Genomic DNA, 20,273 nt, shown 5'->3' on the forward strand with positions numbered 1-20,273 from the left:
TTGGCCGCGAGGCATGTGGGATTTTAGCTCACAACGAGGAATCGAACCTGCACCCCCTGCATTAGGAAGGCAAAGTCTTAACCACTGGACCACCAGTGGTTGGTCCCCCTACCTGGGTTTTAAATGCCAGCCCAGGGACATACAGGCATGTGACTTTGAGTAAGTTACTTAATCGAAATCTAACAATGATAGTTCCTACATTTTAGGGTTGCTATAAGAAATGAATGAGATTATGTATGTAAAACACCTAGAATATCATTTGACATGTGGTAAGCCCTCAGTAAATGATAGCTCTTTACTAACTTGAAACAAAAGGCAAATACATCCAAATGCCATGATGTGAGTTACACTGCCGCTGATGTCAGACACTGCTTTGGTGTACAGGGAGAATTTGAGCAGCAGAAGTGCTCAGTAAGAGAAAACACAAATTAACTTGTCAAGTCCTTCCTCTCTCAATAGCAATAGATTCTTTCATAACAATGATTGTTTCCCAGTAGTAACAAGCATTGGCTTTCATGTTTCTTTTTGTGCTCCAAATCATGGTTCCTTGACATGTGGTAAGTGGGCCTCCATTTGTACTCTTGCCCCAGGCCAGGCAAATGTTAGAAGATGGCCTGTAGCTAACACAGTAAGATGTGAAAAAGAAAGGAGGCATAAGTATTGGAAGGGAGAAAAAATCATCATTATTTGCAGCTGATCCAGTTGTCTATCCAGAGAACACCCAAGGGAATCAATTGAAACACTCATAGATTTAACAGGAGAGTTTAGAAAAGAGTTCAGCAGAGTGGTTGAATACCAATCAATAGTTTTCCTGTAAGTCAGCAACAACCAGTTAGAAGATATAATGGAGAAAAAAAATCCATTCATGATGACAAAAAAATAGCATAAAATCCATAGGGATAACTTAAAAAAATGTATAGGCTCTACACAAAGAAAACAAGGATATTTGTACCTCTCTCAGTAACTGGGATTTGAATAAATGGAAACTGATGCCATATTTCTGGATGGGAAAGCTAAATTTTGTAAGATATCAACTTTTAAAATTAATTACATGTTTAATTCAATCCAGTCAAAATTTGAAGTTATTTTACCTCGATAAAGTGATTCTAAAGTTCACCTAAAACAATAAATAGGGGAGAATGGCAAAGAAATTTTAGAAAAAGAATAATAGTGATGGGAGACTTGGCTTATAAGATATTAACATGTATACATAAGTTATAATATTTAAAACGTAATACTGTCACAAGAATCAACAAACAAATCAGTAGGACTGAACAGAAAGCCTTGAGACTCACCTAGAAAAAGACAAGAACCCGATATACAATAAAAGAAGCATCACAGACCAATGAGGATAGAGTTAGTCAACAATATTAAATGTAAAAATAGATGAAAGAATAGAACTGCTTTAAGAAAATATAGGCAAATATTTAATCTTCAGATTGGGAAGAATTTTCTAAGCATAAAAGCAATGAAAAAATCAAAAATATTGTTAGATTTGACTCTATCAAATTTATTGACAAACACAAACTGGAAAAATATTTAAAACATGATTGATGTCATACAGATCTCTTATGAATCAATCAAAAAACACTAACACTCAAAATAGAAATGAAAAAGGACATAAACAGAAGATATACATACTACTAATAAATATATGAAAAAATGTTCTAACACACAAATAATCCACAAAATACAAAATTCTAAATAATGAAATTAGTAAAGATGAAAAATGCACTGATACTCTCAATGCAGATCTGATGTGGTGATGCATATATATTTCTATGCTGCTGATCAGAAGGTAAATTTTTTTCCTAGAAAGCTCTTTAGTAATACGGATCGAGTCTTTTAAATATTCATATCTTCTAAATGAATTAAAGGAGCAGCAGCAGCAGCAAACTGAGGAACAACACAGGTTTAAGTTGAGTACCCCAACAGGCGGCAGCCCTGCTCTGGACTTGGGGAGCTGCTTCCCTGCTGGCTCAGTTTCCTCACTCACGAAATGGAGAGAATTAATAGTACTAATTTCACAATACATGCAAGTCACTTAGCATAGTATCTGGCATCCTCTAAGTGATGAGTAAATGTTAGCTGTTATTAAATTTGTATACAAATGCATATGTATATATGAAAAATTCATAATTTTGACCCATTCACCTTCTAGGAATTTATCTTAAGGAAAAATTCAGGAATTCAGAAAAGACTGATATACAAGGATATGCAGAAGGAAAAACCATGGAAACAACATCAATATCTAGCAATAGGAGAATAGTTAAATGAATTATAGTATATTCAAATGATGCTGGAACATTATACAATCATTTTTAAAAGATTGTGTTTTTGAAGACAGTCTAATGATACAGAAAAATTGCTAACAACTGAAAAAAAGCAGGGCATAAAACTGACTTTATAGTAGGATTAAATTTCGAAAAATAATTTATATATATTTTGTACATAGGTATTTAAGAAAAAGGTCAATTAAAATATTGACCCATCAAAATATTAAGAATGTTTATCTCTGCACACTGGGATCATGAGTTATTTTTTCCTTGTAATATTTATTATTCAGTATTTTATACATTTTTATAATTAATAGTGTTATTCCCATTATCATGCAATTTGAAAAGAAAATAGCATATATATATTTTGATCATTTGCTTAAGTATGTGAATGTGCTTCCCTAAGTACTCATTTTACTGCCATATTCAATGTAGGACAAATTATAAAGACAAACATTTCATTTTGGTTTATTCTTTCCAGTCTTTCTTTTATGTATGAAGAAATTTTCTCCTCTCTAACAAATCCTACTCTCTACTATGCAACAAGCCCATTGGGAGCAGGGTCTATGCCTCATTTATCTGTGCATTCCTACAGTGCCTAATTCACTTGTATGCACGTTGTAGTCACTCACTAATTTATAGGTCGAATCATAATAAGAAAAGAGTCTGAAATGCTTCCACTATAAGATATAAATGATTGCTAAATCTTAAAGTGTTACCACTCCCCAGGATATTTGCATTTAATTCACCAAATTTTTCCCAATCAATATATATTAGGATCTGGTGCACAACAGGGGTTGTTCTAGGTACTGTGGGGGATATACAGAAGTTGTTCCTCCCCTTTAAATGCTTATAATCTAAACTAGTTGTGGAGTGGATTAGGAAGGCAGAAGAAGCAAAAAGAGAACCACATACATTGAGGTATCATTATGTTAGACACTGTGCTAGGCAATTTACTAACATGGAATTCTTACAACAAACCTTTGAGGCAGAATTTTCATTCACGTTATAAATGTGGAAATGGAGGCTCAGATAAATGACTTATCCAAGTTCACAGAGTTAGTGGTAGAGCTGGGATTGAAACCCTGGACCTTCAGGGTCTGATGCCAGACTGTTGTCTCTCTCTTAATGAACACTGCCTCTCAAAAAGGTGTGTGTGTGTGTGTGTGTTTGTGTGTGTGTGCGCGCGCGCGTGCATGTGCACACTGTGTAATTACAGTGCTTGGCAGTATCAGGTAAGTGCCATATTTACGATGCAAAATATTATACAGAGAGGCAGTAGAGCAATAGATAAGAATCTGGGCTCTGGAAATGACTGCCCAGGTTTGAATTCTGTCTCTCCACTTACTAGCATATACTCTTGGGCAAGTTACTTAACTTCCCTGTGCCTCAGTGTCCCATCCATAAAATAGGAACTCATATCTAGCTCAAAGTGTTGCTGTTAAGATGAAATTAGTTAATACAAGTCAAGGGCAGTGTCTAGCACTTAGTAAATGGTCAATAAATATTGGTTACTATCACAGGAAACCAGAGGAGGGAGAAATCATATCCAGTTGGCAGTGGATCAGGGAAGGCAAAGGAGGTGACATTGAAGAAAAGGCTGAATGCTAATGAAGAGTGATAGAGCAGGGAAAGGGAATGTAGGGGAGGTAGGAAATCTCAGGTTGGATGGGACCATGAGTGGATAGGAAATGAGGGGTGGCAGTGGGAATTACTGGAAGATAAGCCTCCAAAGAGAGGCAGAGGTCAAAACGTGGAGGCTCTTAAATGCCAAATTTAAAATTCTGGAGTTAACCACGGGGCAATGGGAGCCATGAAAGGTTTTGGAGGAAGAGGAAGATAAAGCCTTCTTTGGCAGCAATCAGGCTGGGCAACTTTGCAGATTTATCCTCGAGTGTTACCAACTGCAGAAACCACCAACTCTGAGGACTAATGTTTTGACTGAGGGAAAGGAGAAGGGGAGAGTTTGGAAAACGGGAGTGAATAATTAAAGGACTGTACAGATGAAAAGCATTCCTGGTGCGAAGTGTTAGAACGGTCTTCCTTAATTCCTCATTGCAGAGGCAGCCCAGGGACTGAACTCGAAGCATAACCTACCTTTTCCCCCATTTAAGACTTGAAGTTTCCACCTCAGTTTAGGACTTCCTTTAATATCGAGACTGTGCTTTTTGGCCAGTGCGGAGCAAGCGTAGGGCATTAGGACCCAGCGATTGTTGTAGTGAGAGAGGTTGAATCTCGGTCTCTTAATTTTTCCCTCGAGCTCCCTCCTCTCCCTTTGTCATTCTAGCTGCCTGCTGCCTCCGCAGCGTCCCTCTTGCTCTCTCTGTGCTAAGTGCCTGCGCCTTAGACACACAGGGTGCGCAAAGCAGCAGTATTAGTCGGGACCTGCCTTGGTGACCCCATGGCATCCCCTAGAACCGTAACCGTCGTGGCACTCTCAGTGGCCCTGGGACTCTTCTTTGTTTTCATGGGGACTATCAAGTTGACCCCCAGGCTCAGCAAGGATGCCTACAGTGAGATGGTAAGTGAAGCAAACGGGTGATGAGGAGCGCACCCCCAAGGGATGGCGAGTACCTCTCCCCTTCTTTCCTTCCCGGTCCGCGGTCCCAGCCCTTTCACCCCTACCCCCACCCCAGACCCTCCCTTCTCCCCAACAACTTTGCAGCTGGGAAGGAGCAGCTGGACGAGAGCGATTTCATTTGCGGGCTATGCGGGGAGCAACTGTTTTGGAGCCACTGAATGCCAGTTGGGGGAGGGGTTGCCCAGTGAGTACCCCCACCCCCAAGTAAACCGGAGGGCTGAGACCTGCGTAACACCTGTCATTGGCAGGAGCCCTTCCCTCCTTCCAGCACACCCAAAGTCCCGGCAGCCAGTCTGCAAGTCTGATTCCTTCCCTTGGAGCCAAGAGTTTAGCAAGCTGGAGAGTTTATTTATCTTGGAGAAGAACAAAGGCAAGGAGGAAAGAGCTGAGGGCGAATGCGCTACTGAAACAAGCAATTTTTAGGGGCGGGGAAGGTATTCCTCATCCCTGGCGGAGAGCTGATGGTGTTCCCCTAGCCGCCTGGGTGTGTGTCTATATCCTTGAGACAAAGCCGACTTGGCCCAAATAAAGGTCACCGAGAGCCTGCTTCTTCCCCTTCTCTCAAGGGAGAGCTGGATGTTTTGTTTTATTTTGTTTTGTATATGGGCTAATCTGCAAAATCTGCAAAGTCTGCTTTTCCTCTCCTGCAAAATAGTCCTTAATCCCCACCTTGTCTCCCGTGGATGCCCAGGGCCAGACCCTCTGAAGGTTTTCCCCTCCACAGAGTTAGAATCACCTGAAGGTGAATGGCCAAAACATCTCCTCTGCAACCTGGGGGCTGGGCTGCTCTCCACAGTTGGGTGTGAAGAAGACTTGTTCCTATGCTGTGGAGTATGAGGTGATGGCAGGGGATGTTTCCAGCACTTCTGCTCTCGCTTCTCCCCCTGTCACTTTGCCTCTTCATTTCCCCGCCCCAGCTGAAGAGAACCTGCTTCTCACTGCTTTTGCCAGGCTGCCAGTAAGGGGAGGGAGCCCATTAATGGGTTCTCAAGGTCAAGAAGGAAAAGAGCTTAGGGGAGGAACAGGAGGGAGAGAGAAGAAAGGCAAGAGGGATTCCCCATTAGGGCTAAGGCAAGGAGGAATAGCCCCACACGTTGACAGTTGACAGGAATAAATAGCTCTCCTGGAGCTCACTGCGGAGCCTTCCAGAGCCCCTCAACGTGAGCTGCAAGTGGATGGAGTCTGGCAAATTGTAGATGCTCAGAAATGTTTGCAGGCAGCTCCAGCTTCTGTCTCAGGGTTTGAGCTGGTGTTTCCCATGTCTCTCTCACCACAGGATCACCTTGGTGTCGGGGAGGGTGGCTGGGACTCAGGGGCCAAGGTCTAGCCCCGGTTGCAAATCCTAATGTGTTTCTCCTTCCCCCTTTCCCATTTGACCAGATGGAATTGAAATCAGGTCAAAATGAGTATCCAAGGCAGCCTGCATTGGGGAGGGGAGGGGAAGTGGGGTAGCAGAAGCCACCAAAGGCAGAGGGAAAGGGTGGAGGGGAATTGCCACTATATTTTTGTCTTGGCAGCAGTAGTTTGGCGTTAGATTATAAATAAATGCATATGCTCTTCCTTTTCTTTCCTTTTCATATATGCATACATTTATACGTTTATGTGTGTGTGCCTTGGGTATATTTAAGCTTTCTGTTACCTTAGGGACATAGTACCCTTCTTCAGTATACTCCCTGTCTCCCTATATCCTGCTCAGCTGCTTTATAGGCTGCCCAAGCTGCACCCTAAGTACAGTGTTAGGTTTTGCAGGCAATCCAACTAAGATGGAGTCACCGGGAAGCTTCCCGTCAGCTTGGCAGGAGCTCATGAGGAGGACCAGCCACAGATGGGTTTGCAGTAGGTTTCTTCCTAGGGTGTGGAGCTGTCTATTACAGTTTAATGAAAGGCAGAAGAAATATATGAAGATTCCATATCATACAAAGGAACATATTTAAATAGGTATAATCTAATACAGCAGTACAGAACCATTGTGTGTGTGTATGTATGCACAATTCCGTGCTTCTGTGCTCAGGGGCATCTGGAGGCAATGGAAGAACTATATCTAGCTGGGAGGTAAACTTCACAGTAGCATGAAGCTTGAGGAGGATTTTCAGACCGCCGTTTTCCAGGGTCCCCTCCTGCATTGAGCATTGGGCCCCAGGCCAGAGATGGCTTTCTGGCATAGGGCCCACTGCATAGTGCCTGGGCCGGCCCAGCTTTATTGTTGAATCCATAGGGAGTGGGGACAATTCAGTTCTAGTACAAAGAAGTTGCTCAGTTTATATTTGTTGAGTGGCTGGGTGAATGAATGAGTCATTGTAGCATTGTCTTGGCTTGTCACCACCCTTCAGATTTCTCTGGTTGGCTCTTGATGATGCAGTTCAGAAGCCATTTCTTGCCCAACCAGAGATCAGCTGGGATGACTCTATGGGATTTTCTGTTTTGCATTTAGGAGTGATTCCTCTGCATTGATGGAGTTAGTCATGTATTGACTGCAGTGGCTTTTTGTATAAAATCTCAAGCTGTTGTTGTTGCTCTTGTTGTTTATTTTTTAAAACATCTCTGTGAGGTAGATTCATTTTTTAAAGTTATGCTTATTTTACTGATGGATAAACTGAAACAGAGCAAGTTTAATGACTTATCCAAGATCCTAGGGTAAGCTGCTGTTGGAGCAGAGATTAGAAACCAAGTCTGTGACTCAGTATTCCCAGTGAAGGAGTCATTAATGGTTACAACTGCTTTTTTGGATGTCAGAACTTACAACTGATTCTTGAAAATATCTGGCACATTTTTTCTCCTTTTTTGGTACCAGTTTAACTGCCCCAATCCCATATTTTTGGGTTTCATTTTACTTCGAAACCAATTTTTCAAATTTAGAGGTTTTTTTTTTTTTTTTTTTTTGCTTTTCTATCAACTATTTTTTCTTGTTCTAAGGCCATTAGTGTTATGCTTAGGTGTTATCCCCTCCATGGAAAATCACTGCTAAAAACCAGACAGACAAATGACTATGAACTTCTTTCCTGTCTCTACTGGGGAAGCCAGGAAAGGTTAGTGGAAGGAGTACAGACTTTGAGTCATGTAGATTTGGGTTCAAGACCTGACACTTTTAGTGTCTGTCTCAGTTTTCCTCATCTGTAAAATGAGGATAACAACTTACCACAGGAAGTTGTAAATATTAACTGAGATTACATATGGAAGCATCTAGTACAGTGTATGAATATGGTAGGTGTTCAGGAAATGCTCTGGGTTGAGGTGATGATAATTGATTCTACTTTACGTAGTGGTTTCCTGACTAATTCGAATGGCCAGTTTAAGGGATTGAAATCAGGCATGTAAAAGAGCAAGATACTATTTCCTTATGCCATGGTGAACAGACCTCTATGCAGTCAGCTAATATAGAAAACTCCACACTTGCTGCTGGGTAACACACAGTGGATCCCATGCAGAATTTCCGGATGCCTCTCTTGAATAGCCTGTTTGGTATGTGTCACTTCATACCTCCTCCCAATTTAGCAAGTGTCATTATAGAGTACTCTAAATCCCACGTGAATTCAACACGACTGACCACTCCCCTGACTAAATGCCTTCATTAATTCACTTGAAATTGTGAGACAGCACTTACAAAGGCTGCTAAGCAGTTTAACATATGAGTGGTTGACTTGCTCTAAATTTGGTATTCAGCTCTTTGTAACAGTGGTTCTATCCTGTAAGCACAAAGGGCCACAAATGGAATAGTAAGAAAACACCACAAATCCTGTCACATTGAAGCCAAAGGATTTTGACCCTGAGGAAGAGAGGGCAAGTCTCTGACAGGGCAGGTCTCTGCCACTTCTTTGCATCCCCTTATAGGGAAGGTTTGTTGTTGATTTGGATGATTTGCTTATTTATAGTTAAATGCCCTCCAGTATTTCCCCAGGGTTTGTGTAGCCCTAGGAAAATACTCCAGATAGGTTTGGGCAGTTTATTTAATGTCCATAGGTGATCTTTTATACTTCCAATCGCACTATTAATTACTTTCCAACTACATAATAGCTGGAATGATAAGGTAATAATACTAAGATAATAATAATAAGATAGTAATTTACTGATGCTTAGACTGTTCTCTGAGGTGGTACAGTATGTTTATTCCCCCAGAGAGGCAACTGACCCTGAGATGTGAAATGACTTTGCTTAGTTCACACAGCTAGCCATCCTAAGCTAAACTACATTGAAATTTATGCCAGGGAGCTTATAGCCTCTCAATGGCCAACAGCTGTGCTTGTTTCAGAGTGACTTTTGACTGTCAGTGGAAGTCAGACCCTTCTCCCCTTAGATGCAATCTGGGAGGAATCCACTTTGGTTAGTAGGACCAGGTTTGCTAGCTTGGTGGGTATTATATGACAGTGGAAGGTAGAACTGCTTAAAAGGTGTTTTTCATTCACATGGATATTTGGCAATTAAACATGTGATGGTTTATTATTGCATTTAAGAAATGATATATGATTCACATATGGCTATTTTTCCTACAGAGATTCAGGAAAATCATACTTGAAACAGTAAATTTTGCAGCACTTATGTAACCTTTATGATCTAAGATATCAACCAGGCTGAGATTTTTAGCCAAAATATATTTTTGTCAGTGCCCTCTTTTGCTTTCATATAGTTTTTTCCCTGTAAATTGTATTGAAGTATAACATACATACTGAAATATGTGCCTAAGTGTATACAGCTTGAGGAATTTTCAGAATCCCCTTGTGTAACCAGCACCCATATCAAGAAGCAGAACATGACCAGCATCCTAGAAACCTCCCCCCTGGCCCCTTCCGATTACTACCTCCCCAAGGGTAAATCCCAACTCCAACAATATAAGTTAGTTTCACCTGTTTTTGAACTTTATATAAATGGAATTATACAGTATATTAGCCAATTTTTTTTCTTTTACCTAACTAGCATAAGTGAACTAAAGTAAACCAGTTGTGAGCTGCTCAAGTTTAATGTAATTAATTTGAGATCATGGCCCCTGGGGTGTTGTGAAGAATAAATGATAAAAAGAAAAAAGGTATAACTAAAGAAAGGCTCCATATGCTTTTGACTCATGTCTGAATCATATAGTCTCATACTATAAAAACGGACCTGCTTGAATCATTGCTATTATCCTTAAAATAATTACTGTGGCTTGCAAACATATGGATTTCTAATTGTGTGGTTCATTAATGATAAAATATGTGTGTGTGGCCCTTTGTTGATGCTATGACGTTATGATTCTTTGACCAAATCTCCAAAATGCTCATTTAATTTACAAAAGGGGAAACTGAGGTAATAAAATACTTAGTAATTTTCTGCAAGCAATTTAGGGGCAAAACTAAAATTGGAATTTAGCTTATCTTAGCCCAAGGATATTGCTAGATGACTGCCTTTGATTAAAGGGATTTGAAACATTTGACTAAACCCTTCTGTCTCCTGCTTCCTTCCCCTATAAGGAAACTATGGTTTCAGGGTCTGGGTCCTGGCAATGAAAAAGAAACAGACATAACAAAGTGAACTTCCAGAGCCTCTTGGGAGAGTGACTCAGTCAACTCCCTTTATTCTTACTGTCAGAACAATTAAAGTCATTAGAGATCTAATTACTATAGACTTAAGACACATGACCCTTCTATTGTTGGAATTGAGGTGGCCCAGACCAAGTATTGTTGCTGCTGGCAATAGTAGGATACTTTTGATGTCTCTATCCTACTCCACAGGAGAAAGAATAAAGGGCTTCCTAGACTGTCAAAACCTCATCCAAGCTTAGTCCCATCTCTAACAAGTTAGACATTCCCTGTCTGGAGTCATGGAGAATAGATGCTATCTGTACCTCCTCAGCTTTGAACTAAAGATTTGATGAAATGGCTTATCACATGCAGTTTCCTCTTGAGAAAAGAAGGAAAGAAAGAGGCAACTGCTGCATAGAAATACCTACAGCTGCAGTTCAAGAGGTTAGACAAACAACTGAAAAAGTAATATGGAGTTAGAGCAAATGGAGAGAACAATGATCACTGAAGTCATAGGAACTTGATTTAGAGACCTGGAATTTGGCCTACAGATTTCACTATAGTACAGATAAAAATCTATTCCTAAATGATGGGTGGTTAGCCCTAGGCAAAAAAGGAATGTTTCCAGAAGCCATTCAGTCAGCATCTGGAAATCTTGGCTCTGCACTGGCTGTAAGAAGCTCATCCTGCTTCCTGTGTTTATTATGTCAGACGGTTACACTTAGGATTTAGGAACTGCCTCTTGGGGAGATTTGTGTTGCTCATTTAAAAAGGCCCTAGCTTAAAAGTGTTAAGGAAAACTCTTGGGTCTAGATTTCATTCCCTTATGTCCCCCTGCTACCATCACCAGAGTGCTGAGGGAGAGAGAGTGGGCTGGTGACATCTAGGTTAATAGTGAGAAGAAACTACCAGATGCCCTAATCCTCGGCTCAGCTCTGCTCCACATGGGTCTAGCTCAGTTCAGCCCAGGGTTTTACTCTGCCTACTAGTCAACCTCTCTCCTAATTTCTCTCTGAAAATCCCCGATTTAACCTAAAATGGGAAGAGGGAGGAAGAACGACTGATACTTTGTGCTTCACTATATGCTCAGGAACAGGTTAGGGACTAGAGGTGAATAAAGGTAAATAAAGACAGGATCTGACAGGGCTAGGATTAAGAAGAGGTGTGAGGCAGTGTTGTGCAAGTGCAGAATCAGATCCTGCCTCTATTTAAAGTTGTGATATTTTATTTGTTGTGGATATTATTTACCTTAATCAATGAGTGTTTTGGTGCCTTCTTAAATTTTACACTCAGGGGACATAGGCTTACTTTATCTTAGTCCCAGCCCTGCTCAGGAAAATGAAGCTCAGAGAGGGCAAATAATTTGCCCAGGGACGGCAACTAGAAAATGACGGAGATGGGATTTGAAGCCAAGCCTGTTTGAATCCAAATCCATTCTTTTTTTTTTTTTTTTTTTTTTTTTACTAAACCACTGGTCTTGAAACAGTACTCATAAAGGACTATCTTGTGCTACTCATGATAATTAATCCATGAAATAAAGGTGCATTCACTAGAGAAATGACTTAACATTTGTTCCAAACTAGAGTGTGTGAACACTATTCTAAGCACCAGATGCTCCTGACAGGTCAAGTTGGCTTTCTGCCTGATTCTTGTAATACTTGTCTTGCATCTGGTGCTTTTGACTATTCTCTTCTTAAAATTTTTGGCCCCTATGACCCCATCTCTCCTGGTTTTCCTCCTACTTTTCTGACCACACTTGCTTCTGTCTATTTTGTGGATTCTCTTCCTCCTTCCATTTTTTAAATATCTGTCACACATTTTCCCACTGTATACATTCTACTTGGGCATACTGATAGCTGTCAATTCTGTATCTTTACCCCAGACCTCTATTATTGAGTTGCCTACCAGACATCTCCACTTAGGTGTCTTAGAGACACTTCAACTAAAAAACTCCAAATTGAGTTCCTTATTCCTTCCTGTCCCATCCCCCTCTTCTTCTGGATGCATTCTTGACTTCTCCGTTTCCCTCAGTGTCCACATCCAATGAGACATCAATTCCTGTTGATTGTGCATTCAAAGTATCCTTGAGTCTCTCCCCTTCCCTCTATCCTTACTGTCATTACTCTAGTCCAGTTCTCTCACCTGATCTCCTCGCTTCCAGGCACACCCCTCCCAATCCATCCTCCATGCTACTTCCTGAGGGACCTTCCTTAAAAGCAAATTATGTTGTTCCCCTGGCTTATAGGATAAAGTCCAGCTCCACAACATAACACTCCATGATCTGATTCATATCTGTCTTCTCTCTCTCATGTCTCACCCTTTCCCCCTTCCTCCCCCAACCTATGCTGAGCTGGGACAGTGTTCGAAACACGCCAGTCTATTTTGTGCTTCAGGGCCTTTGCTTATCCAGCTTCCTCTGCCCTCGATGCCCTTCCCTTATTGATCTTGCAAACATCTGCTCTCCTTTTAAGATTCCACTCTAGCTTTTCTCAGTCCCCATCTAGGGATATTTGACCACTCAGGTGTGCCTCCACTGTACCTACTACATAGTTTATTTCAGCACCCATAACACTTTATTGCGCTTATGTACTTCCATAACTTTTCTTCTCATAAACTCAAACTTCAGGAAGGCAGGGCTTTTGAATGATTGATGTCTGTATCCGGAGTACCGAGTACAATGCCTAGCACAGGAGGCACTTAACAAATATTGAATGAATTAATGGATACTTCATGAAAACAAAGTAGTGGGCAAAACCAGAAAGACACTTGATAAAATCTCATCAATTTACTACAAAATGAGGATTGGGTCAATCTGAATAGTGAAAAATATGATTATCTATTACTCTAAGGTCAGTATAATTCTATTACTTTGTAGTATATCCAGTGCCTCCCTTCTCTGTTCCATGATATATGCCTTTGGGCTACAATTAGACCTTATACAGTACTCCATTATATACCACTAACCATGCTGCTTTATAATGTTGTTTCTGCATCTGTTTCCCCCAACTACACTGAGAGCTTCTTGACCCTATCATATTCATCTCTATATCTCCATCACATAATCCATGATAGGTATTCAATAAATGTTTATTGAATTAAAATTAATGAACTTGAACCAGGCTAATCAAAGTAGTGTCTTGTAGAATCCTAGGGATTTATCTCAATGACCATAAGAACAATTTTTGTCTTAACCATATTTTAAAGATATATAAGGGGCTAACATTTGCGTACATTTAAATTTTTCTGTTTGCTTAGCACACACTTTTTTAATTTTTACAGATTCCACAAATGTAAACTCCAACTCAGCTCTTTTTTGAATTAACACAGATTCCAAATTAGGGAAGTCCAAATTAGTGAGGCTTTACCGCCTTGTCTCATTTTTGTTGGTATTCATATGCATCTGGGTTTGGACAATGTAGGCACTAGAAAATGTGGATATGGCTAATCAGTACCAGTTTTTATGGGCCCAGTGAATTTTCTTTTAAATTCTTAATGTTGTTTATGATTTATGATCAGAAAAAATTTTTTTAATAAAAGGTGCTTACACTGCAGGGGGCATGGGTTTGATCCCTGACTGGGGAACCAAGATCCCACATTCTGCCCACATGGTGTGGCCCCCCCCAAAAAAATATTTTTTTAAACTATAAAGCCAAATTATCTTACCTTTGGTGCTGTTACTAAGGTTTAAATCACAGGGATCTCAGCAGATTGCTTGCTTTTTTCCTTAATTACAAGGCTTTTATTTAGGGGGCACAGTAAAAAAAGAATATGACACCCTTGGCTGGTGTGGAAAGGGAATGGTGGGGAAGAAGGAACTTGCTTGTGTTTTCTTCATTCTAACGTTAAAACCATGGTTAATGCAGCGATTTCCTTATGGTATTCCACTCTAGAAACGTGCTTACAAGAGCTATGTCCGAGCCCTCCCTCTGCTGAAGAAAATGGGGATCAATTCCATTCTCCTCCGCAAAAGCATTGGTGCTCTTGAGGTGGCCTGTGGCATTGTCATGACCCTTGTGCCTGGGCGTCCCAAAGATGTGGCCAACTTCTTCCTACTTTTGCTGGTGTTGGCTGTGCTCTTCTTCCACCAGCTAGTCGGTGATCCTCTCAAACGCTACGCCCATGCCCTGGTGTTCGGCATCCTGCTCACCTGCCGCCTACTGATTGCCCGAAAGCCCGAAGACCGGTCCTCTGAGAAGAAATCCTCGCTTCCAGGGAATGCGGGGAGTACCGGCAATGCAGGAAGTACCGAGGAGCAGCCGTCCTTATATGAGAAGGCCCCTCAGGGCAAAATGAAATTGTCGTAGGAAAGCGGAAGTGCAAAAATGTGGACCTTTCAGGCAGTTGCCTCCATGACACCCAGGAAGATGTCAGTGTGTGTTTTTCATTTGATTTATTTATCTTGGGGGAAAAGGGACAAATATAACCTGCAAATTAATGGCCCTATTGGCTTGTGTACACCTATACCCTAAAATGACCTCCCCACATAGATGTATGTGCACCACCTTTAATCACTCTGGGGCAACTCTCACATCTTGCTGCATGTACATGTATATGGCTAACTATTGAAGTGTATTTGTGAGATGGACTCCAGCAAGCATGTGACTGTGAGATTAAGTGTGGGAAAATGTTACTTACTGTGTGTGTGTGTTTGCGTGTTTGCATACACGTTCGAAGGAGAAGGCTCTGATCTTGAACTAATCCTGCATAGGTATCCTTCCCTTTATAGACTGATTCTAGTGAAGGCAGAATAAAATAAATCTCCTATAAAGAGAATGCTACTTCTTGGTATAAAACAAACTATGTATTCCCATGGGATGGGGGAATCCCTCACTAGATTAAGCTGAAAACTTAAACCTACCACTTTAGGAAAAATTTCCTTCAATTTGAGACACTGAGTTACATGTAAAATGAATTAACTTCTACTTTAACAGTTGTTTAAATTGTAAATACTCCATACTGAGTTTAATTAAAATAAGGGAAATGTGCAGTCAATAGATAATCTAATTCTTCAAGTGATAAAATTGGAAGTTTCACCTTGCCTTTGTTGGAGCCCGACCTACTAAGCTCCTTTACTCACACTTGGAAACTGAAACAGTAAACTTTATATCGGACATCTTTTTTGGATTTTCTTAAGCCAAAAGCTGCCTCACTTCCACTATTCTCAGCAGCTAACCAGAATTTGGCAGCTGCTCCACTGTTGCGGTTGAGGGAGCGAGGATTAGTCCCGTTAGAAGTCTGTGAATCTCAAACTAGCTGTTCTCTTAAATCATCTGAAATTTGACAGAGGAGCCATATCCAGTGTTTCGCTGCCAAACAGATTCACTATTCCTATTGAATTTTCACTGAGCTTTGCTAGTGTAAGCAGAGATCCAAGTTACCCCCCACAGCTGTCTCCTCTACACCTCTTTATCATTCCAGTGAGTGGAGTTTAGCTGGGGGAAGGACATTTGATATAAGTTAGTTGGACTGAGCAGTATGAAAATTTGCTTTCTTCATTACGTACTGCTGCTTCTCCTTGTTAGATGTGCTTTGATGGTTTTAATATTATTGTGCCAGGGATGGGGAAAGGGGTGGGAGTGTTGTGTGTGGGGGGAGTACAAATTATTGTATTTTCTTTGATATCATTGTTCTTGTTGATTGATACCTCTCTGTCTTATTTCTCTCATTCTTTCAAAATAAAAATTTTTGAAGTTTGGAGGAAATGGTTTGGACAAATAATGAAAATCTGGAAAGAAAGGGTCATGTCATGGGATTCAGGTTGTCTTATTTTTGAGTGGATGAGGGAGGAGAATAAAGAGAAGGGGAAGTACAATAACTTAATATACTAATGAGGTTACTAACTTTCCAATCTCATTTAAGTTTCCTCACACTTCTGTGATGTCAGCACATAAGACAGAAAGCCACAAAATTAGATCTCAATACAGTTCCCAGGTTTGGGGAGTTCTGCTTTATTAGGTGATGCCAAGGGAAGGTAGAAGAATGATTTCAGAAATAATTGCAGGTATATTAAATCAAGATGAACCAGTGTCTCTCACTATATATGCATCCACAAACTGGCACAAATTCCAGTGCCACAGACTTGTCACATTAGGCAAGTTATTTTACCACTCAGGGCCCCAATTTCATTTACAAAAATAAGGGGATTGAAGGCTTAAAATTCTTTCCAATTTACATTTGAGTATGAAATGATTATGAAAAAATGACTCGAGAAATTTTCAGTTTTACTAGATAAGGAAGATCAGCTACCATAGAAAATATTGAACACTCAGTTCTCATGCATGATTAAATATGATTTCTTGAAAGTACTTTGAAAACAATGTAAGATGTGGTAAATAATCATTTTTTGCTGTAGTCTTTCCCAAATACATCAACTTAGTCTGATTCTTCATCTCTCCCCAAGATTGCAAAGTTTCCTCCCACACTTTTTTTTTTTTTTTTTTGCGGTACACGGGCCTCTCACTGTTGTGGCCTCTCCTGTTGAGGAGCACAGGCTCTGGACGTGCAGGCTCAGGTGCCCTGCCTCACGGGCCCAGCCGCTCCGCGGCATGTGGGATCTTCCTGGACCGGGACACGAACTCGTGTCCCCTGCATCGGCAGGCGGACTCTCAACCACTGTGCCACCAGGGAAGCCCCCTCCCCCACTTTTGTCTATAGTTTATGGGTATATTTTGGCCTCAAAAAATCAGTGAGAGTCATTAAATTTTTATCTTTCCTCTCCAGTTCCTACTCTAGTAAGAGACTAAACTAGGGACTAAGTTCAGGTCTCAGACTAAGCCCTTGCTGCTGTTTTAGCCAGTTTCCTTAAGGTCCATCGATTCCTCAAAGTTAGGAATCTTTACTTGTTGACTGGCTGGCTACCTACAAGATGCCACATCTGGCTCAGGACATACGTTTCCAGCATACTCTAGAAGGTATGCGTGCCCATCCTCGGTAAAAGGAGGGCAAATTTAGCCGCCATCCTTTCCTCCCACCTCCTAGCGACAGCTTCAGAGGTGTCAGACCCTTTAACCTAATTCTCTTGCCCAACATGGGAGAAGCAGCCTTTATTGAGAAGTTTGCAGTGTCATATTTTCCTACAGATTCAAAGTCCCGACATTTGGGGTCAATCTGAGCAAATGGATCACTGTAATTGGTCTTGTTAAACTCAAGAACCGAGACACTAGCTGTTCCGTTTTAGGCACAGTGACGAATGGGAACAATATTAGAACAGTGGGAGCATCAGCCAATCGGCTGACTTAAGCAGCAACTGCCCGCTAGCCAGGCGTCCCCGGGCGGGGCGGGTGTGGCCGGCGGCTCTGCGGAATTGCGTTTGCGTCAGCGTGGGCGCGCGCGCCGCCTCGCGCCATTGAGCTGTGACCCAACCAATCAGGCTTCAGCAGAGCGCGCGGCTCCGCCCAGAAGCCCCCTGTGTCGCCTGGGAAGCGCATGCGCAGGGCGGAGCCCGCTCATTCGAATCCGGGAGGTGACGTTTGGACTCCAGAGGCTTTGGGACCGAGGAGCCTTTTAGGTGAGGTGCTTTTAAACACCGGGCAAAGTGGGAGCCCCGAGGCCGAAGGGAATCAATCTCCTGACTTCTGAGCAAGACTGTCTTACAGGGTGTCGGGTTTTCCCCCAGACCGGGAATCTGCCCAGTGGGTTAGTTGTCGCGGCCAAGTTCGGTCCCTGCTGGGGCAGGCTGTGAAAGGGGGTCCTTGGGGAGCGATGGGACGGTTCCACCGGAAAGGGCTAGAAGCTGCTCGCCCGCCCTTCTTTCATAGGACCCGAGGAAACAACTCGGAACCTGGAACCTCTCGGTGGCTTAGACATGCATATTGCTCTTCTGCTCCAGCCTCATCTGTTCTAGGGAGGTGGGGTTGAGTGTCATTACGACCATTCCCTTAGTTTTTCCTATTTGAAGCCCCAAACTTAGAAGTCATTCTGGCTTCCTCTCTTTCTTTTCCCCTACATCCAATTCCTTTATTACGGCCTTGCCCAGTCTCCTTCCAAAACATTTCACAAATACCATCATTTTCTACCTCTCCTACCATTTACACCTTAAGCCAGGTTCAGATTGCAGTCATATCTCTTCTGAACTTTTGCTAGACCCTTTTAATTGTCTGTTTCCACTCCTGCACCCCTAACATTCTGTTCTCCGCACTGCAGCTAAAATGATCTTAAAACATAAATCAGATGGTATCACTCCCCTCTGTAACAGTCTTGCCTTCCCCCATAGTTGCCTATGACACTTAAAAACCAAATTCCTTGTTCTGGCTTACAAACCCCAATATAGCAGTCCCTGTCTGCCTTTTTGACTTCGTCTCCTACTACTCTGTACCTCTTTCATGCCACCTCTCCACTGACCCTCGCCTCTTACTGGTGTTGTTGCTGTTTCTTTAACACACAGAGCTCTTGCTTTAAGGTCTTAGCATGTCTTGTTCTTTCCTCTCCATGAAATACCCTTCCACCAGCTCTTAACATGGTTGGTTCCTTCTGGCATTCAGATCTCAGCTTAAAGGTCACATCAGAGAGGCGTTCTCTGAACACTTATTCCAAAGTAGCTTCTCACCCCCACCTCTTTTCTATGACATCACTGTATATTATGTTCACTATTAGTTATTTACTTATTTATTGACTCTCACAACTCCTCTTCACTCCACCCCCATAAGTTTCATGAGAGCACAGACCTTGACTGTTTTGTTATTTTATCCCTGGTGAGTAGAATTGTGCGTGGCATATATTGTAGATGATGCTCAGTAATTATTTATTGAATAAGTGAATTATCGGGGCATGTTTCTGTTCTGAGAATCCTTAGTTTGGCCACCAGTTTGTCTTTAACTTAGCACTGACAAAGCAGGCAGCATTAAAGATTAAAAGCAAAATCAAGGCAGGGTGGAGAAAAATAGGAGTGGAGAAAGTAACATTGAGATCATGAGATGGATTAGTTTTGGACTCACTTATGTGATATAGCCCTTTTAAGAGAATTTATGTTGCCTGTACTGTTACTGTTTTTTTTCCCCTCACAAGGCCAGCTAGTGAATGTTACCTTGGAGAGTTGTTTCTGTTCCTATTTAGGTCAAGGGCTTTTTGAGAAAGTTAACCTATAGATTTTGTTGCCTGGATTGCTGTCCGTTTTTTTATTGTGTACTTGTATGCTAGGTCCTCTGTACTAAATGTGGGGATACAGGCATGTGTGATCCCTGTCTTTGTGGAGTAAAAAGGGAGGGACAGTTTGGCTGGTTAATGGTAACTTGACACTTGTTTCTGTATAGAACACGTGCAGTAATGTCACTTCAAAGGAAAGTTAAGAACTCTCAGGCACAAAAGAGGACTTCACAAGGTAGTAATAGCTATCAGACTAGACTCTCGGCCTGGAAAGTAAAAGAGGACCTGAGTGACTCAAAGAGCATCTCAGAACATGGACAAAACAATCCAGTGGAAGATTATGAACATGCTGATGATCAAGCAGAAGGCGCTCTGCAAATAGCACTGGCATACTTTGAGAAAGGTAAGACAGATTGTTTTCCTTATGTTAAGTCCTATTCCTGTAAAAATATTCAGACTTTTTTTCTTAAGGATTTTTAAAGGAAAGCATATTTTTGTTCATTCATGATTTTTGTTTATTTAATGGACATTTATTGAGCACTTACTACATATCAGTATGCTAGGTACTAGGGATATAGCGACAAAGCATGTTCCTGGCAGAGTGGTTTCCAAACTGTTGCACATTGGGATTTCCCGAGAATCTTTAAAACCCACTGGTACCTGGCATCCACTCTTAGACTTTCTGATTTTATTGGTATGGGATACAAGCTGGGCATTGGGATTTTTTAATGGCTCCTTAGGTGATTCCAATGTGCAGCAAAGTTTGGGAACCACTGCCCTAGTTTCTGAAACAGCTTAGTCTAAGTTCAGTGCTTTTAGTTAGTTTAGAGCAGATAAGCCAGGGCA

The 20,273-nt window shown here is 41.5% G+C and overlaps 2 protein-coding genes across 3 annotated transcripts in view; both read left to right on the forward strand.

The window, feature by feature from the left end:
* Positions 1-4,677: 4,677 nt before the first annotated feature.
* Positions 4,678-14,650, forward strand: TMEM35A (transmembrane protein 35A; the record flags this gene model as incomplete). The annotated part of the gene is made up of 2 exons (XM_079727097.1): positions 4,678-4,797; positions 14,237-14,650. 2 exons carry the CDS (start codon positions 4,678-4,680, stop codon positions 14,648-14,650), a joined length of 534 nt encoding a protein of 177 aa, XP_079583223.1.
* A 3,397-nt stretch (positions 14,651-18,047) lies between these two features.
* CENPI (centromere protein I) overlaps positions 18,048-20,273 on the forward strand; it is a gene marked incomplete at both ends in the record, with an annotated part of 51,691 nt that continues 49,465 nt past the window's right edge. The window contains 2 exons of one of the 2 annotated variants that reach the window (XM_079727775.1): positions 18,048-18,139; positions 19,595-19,830. In XM_079727775.1, the coding sequence (XP_079583901.1) occupies positions 18,048-18,139; positions 19,595-19,830 (328 nt within the window). Of the gene's footprint in view, positions 18,140-19,594; positions 19,831-20,273 lie in introns of those variants that run through there. The other variant, XM_079727776.1, reaches the window with a different exon arrangement.

The sequence above is a fragment of the Hyperoodon ampullatus genome (assembly GCF_949752795.1).
Source record: "Hyperoodon ampullatus genome assembly, chromosome: X".
NCBI classification, from domain to species: Eukaryota; Metazoa; Chordata; class Mammalia; order Artiodactyla; family Ziphiidae; genus Hyperoodon; species Hyperoodon ampullatus.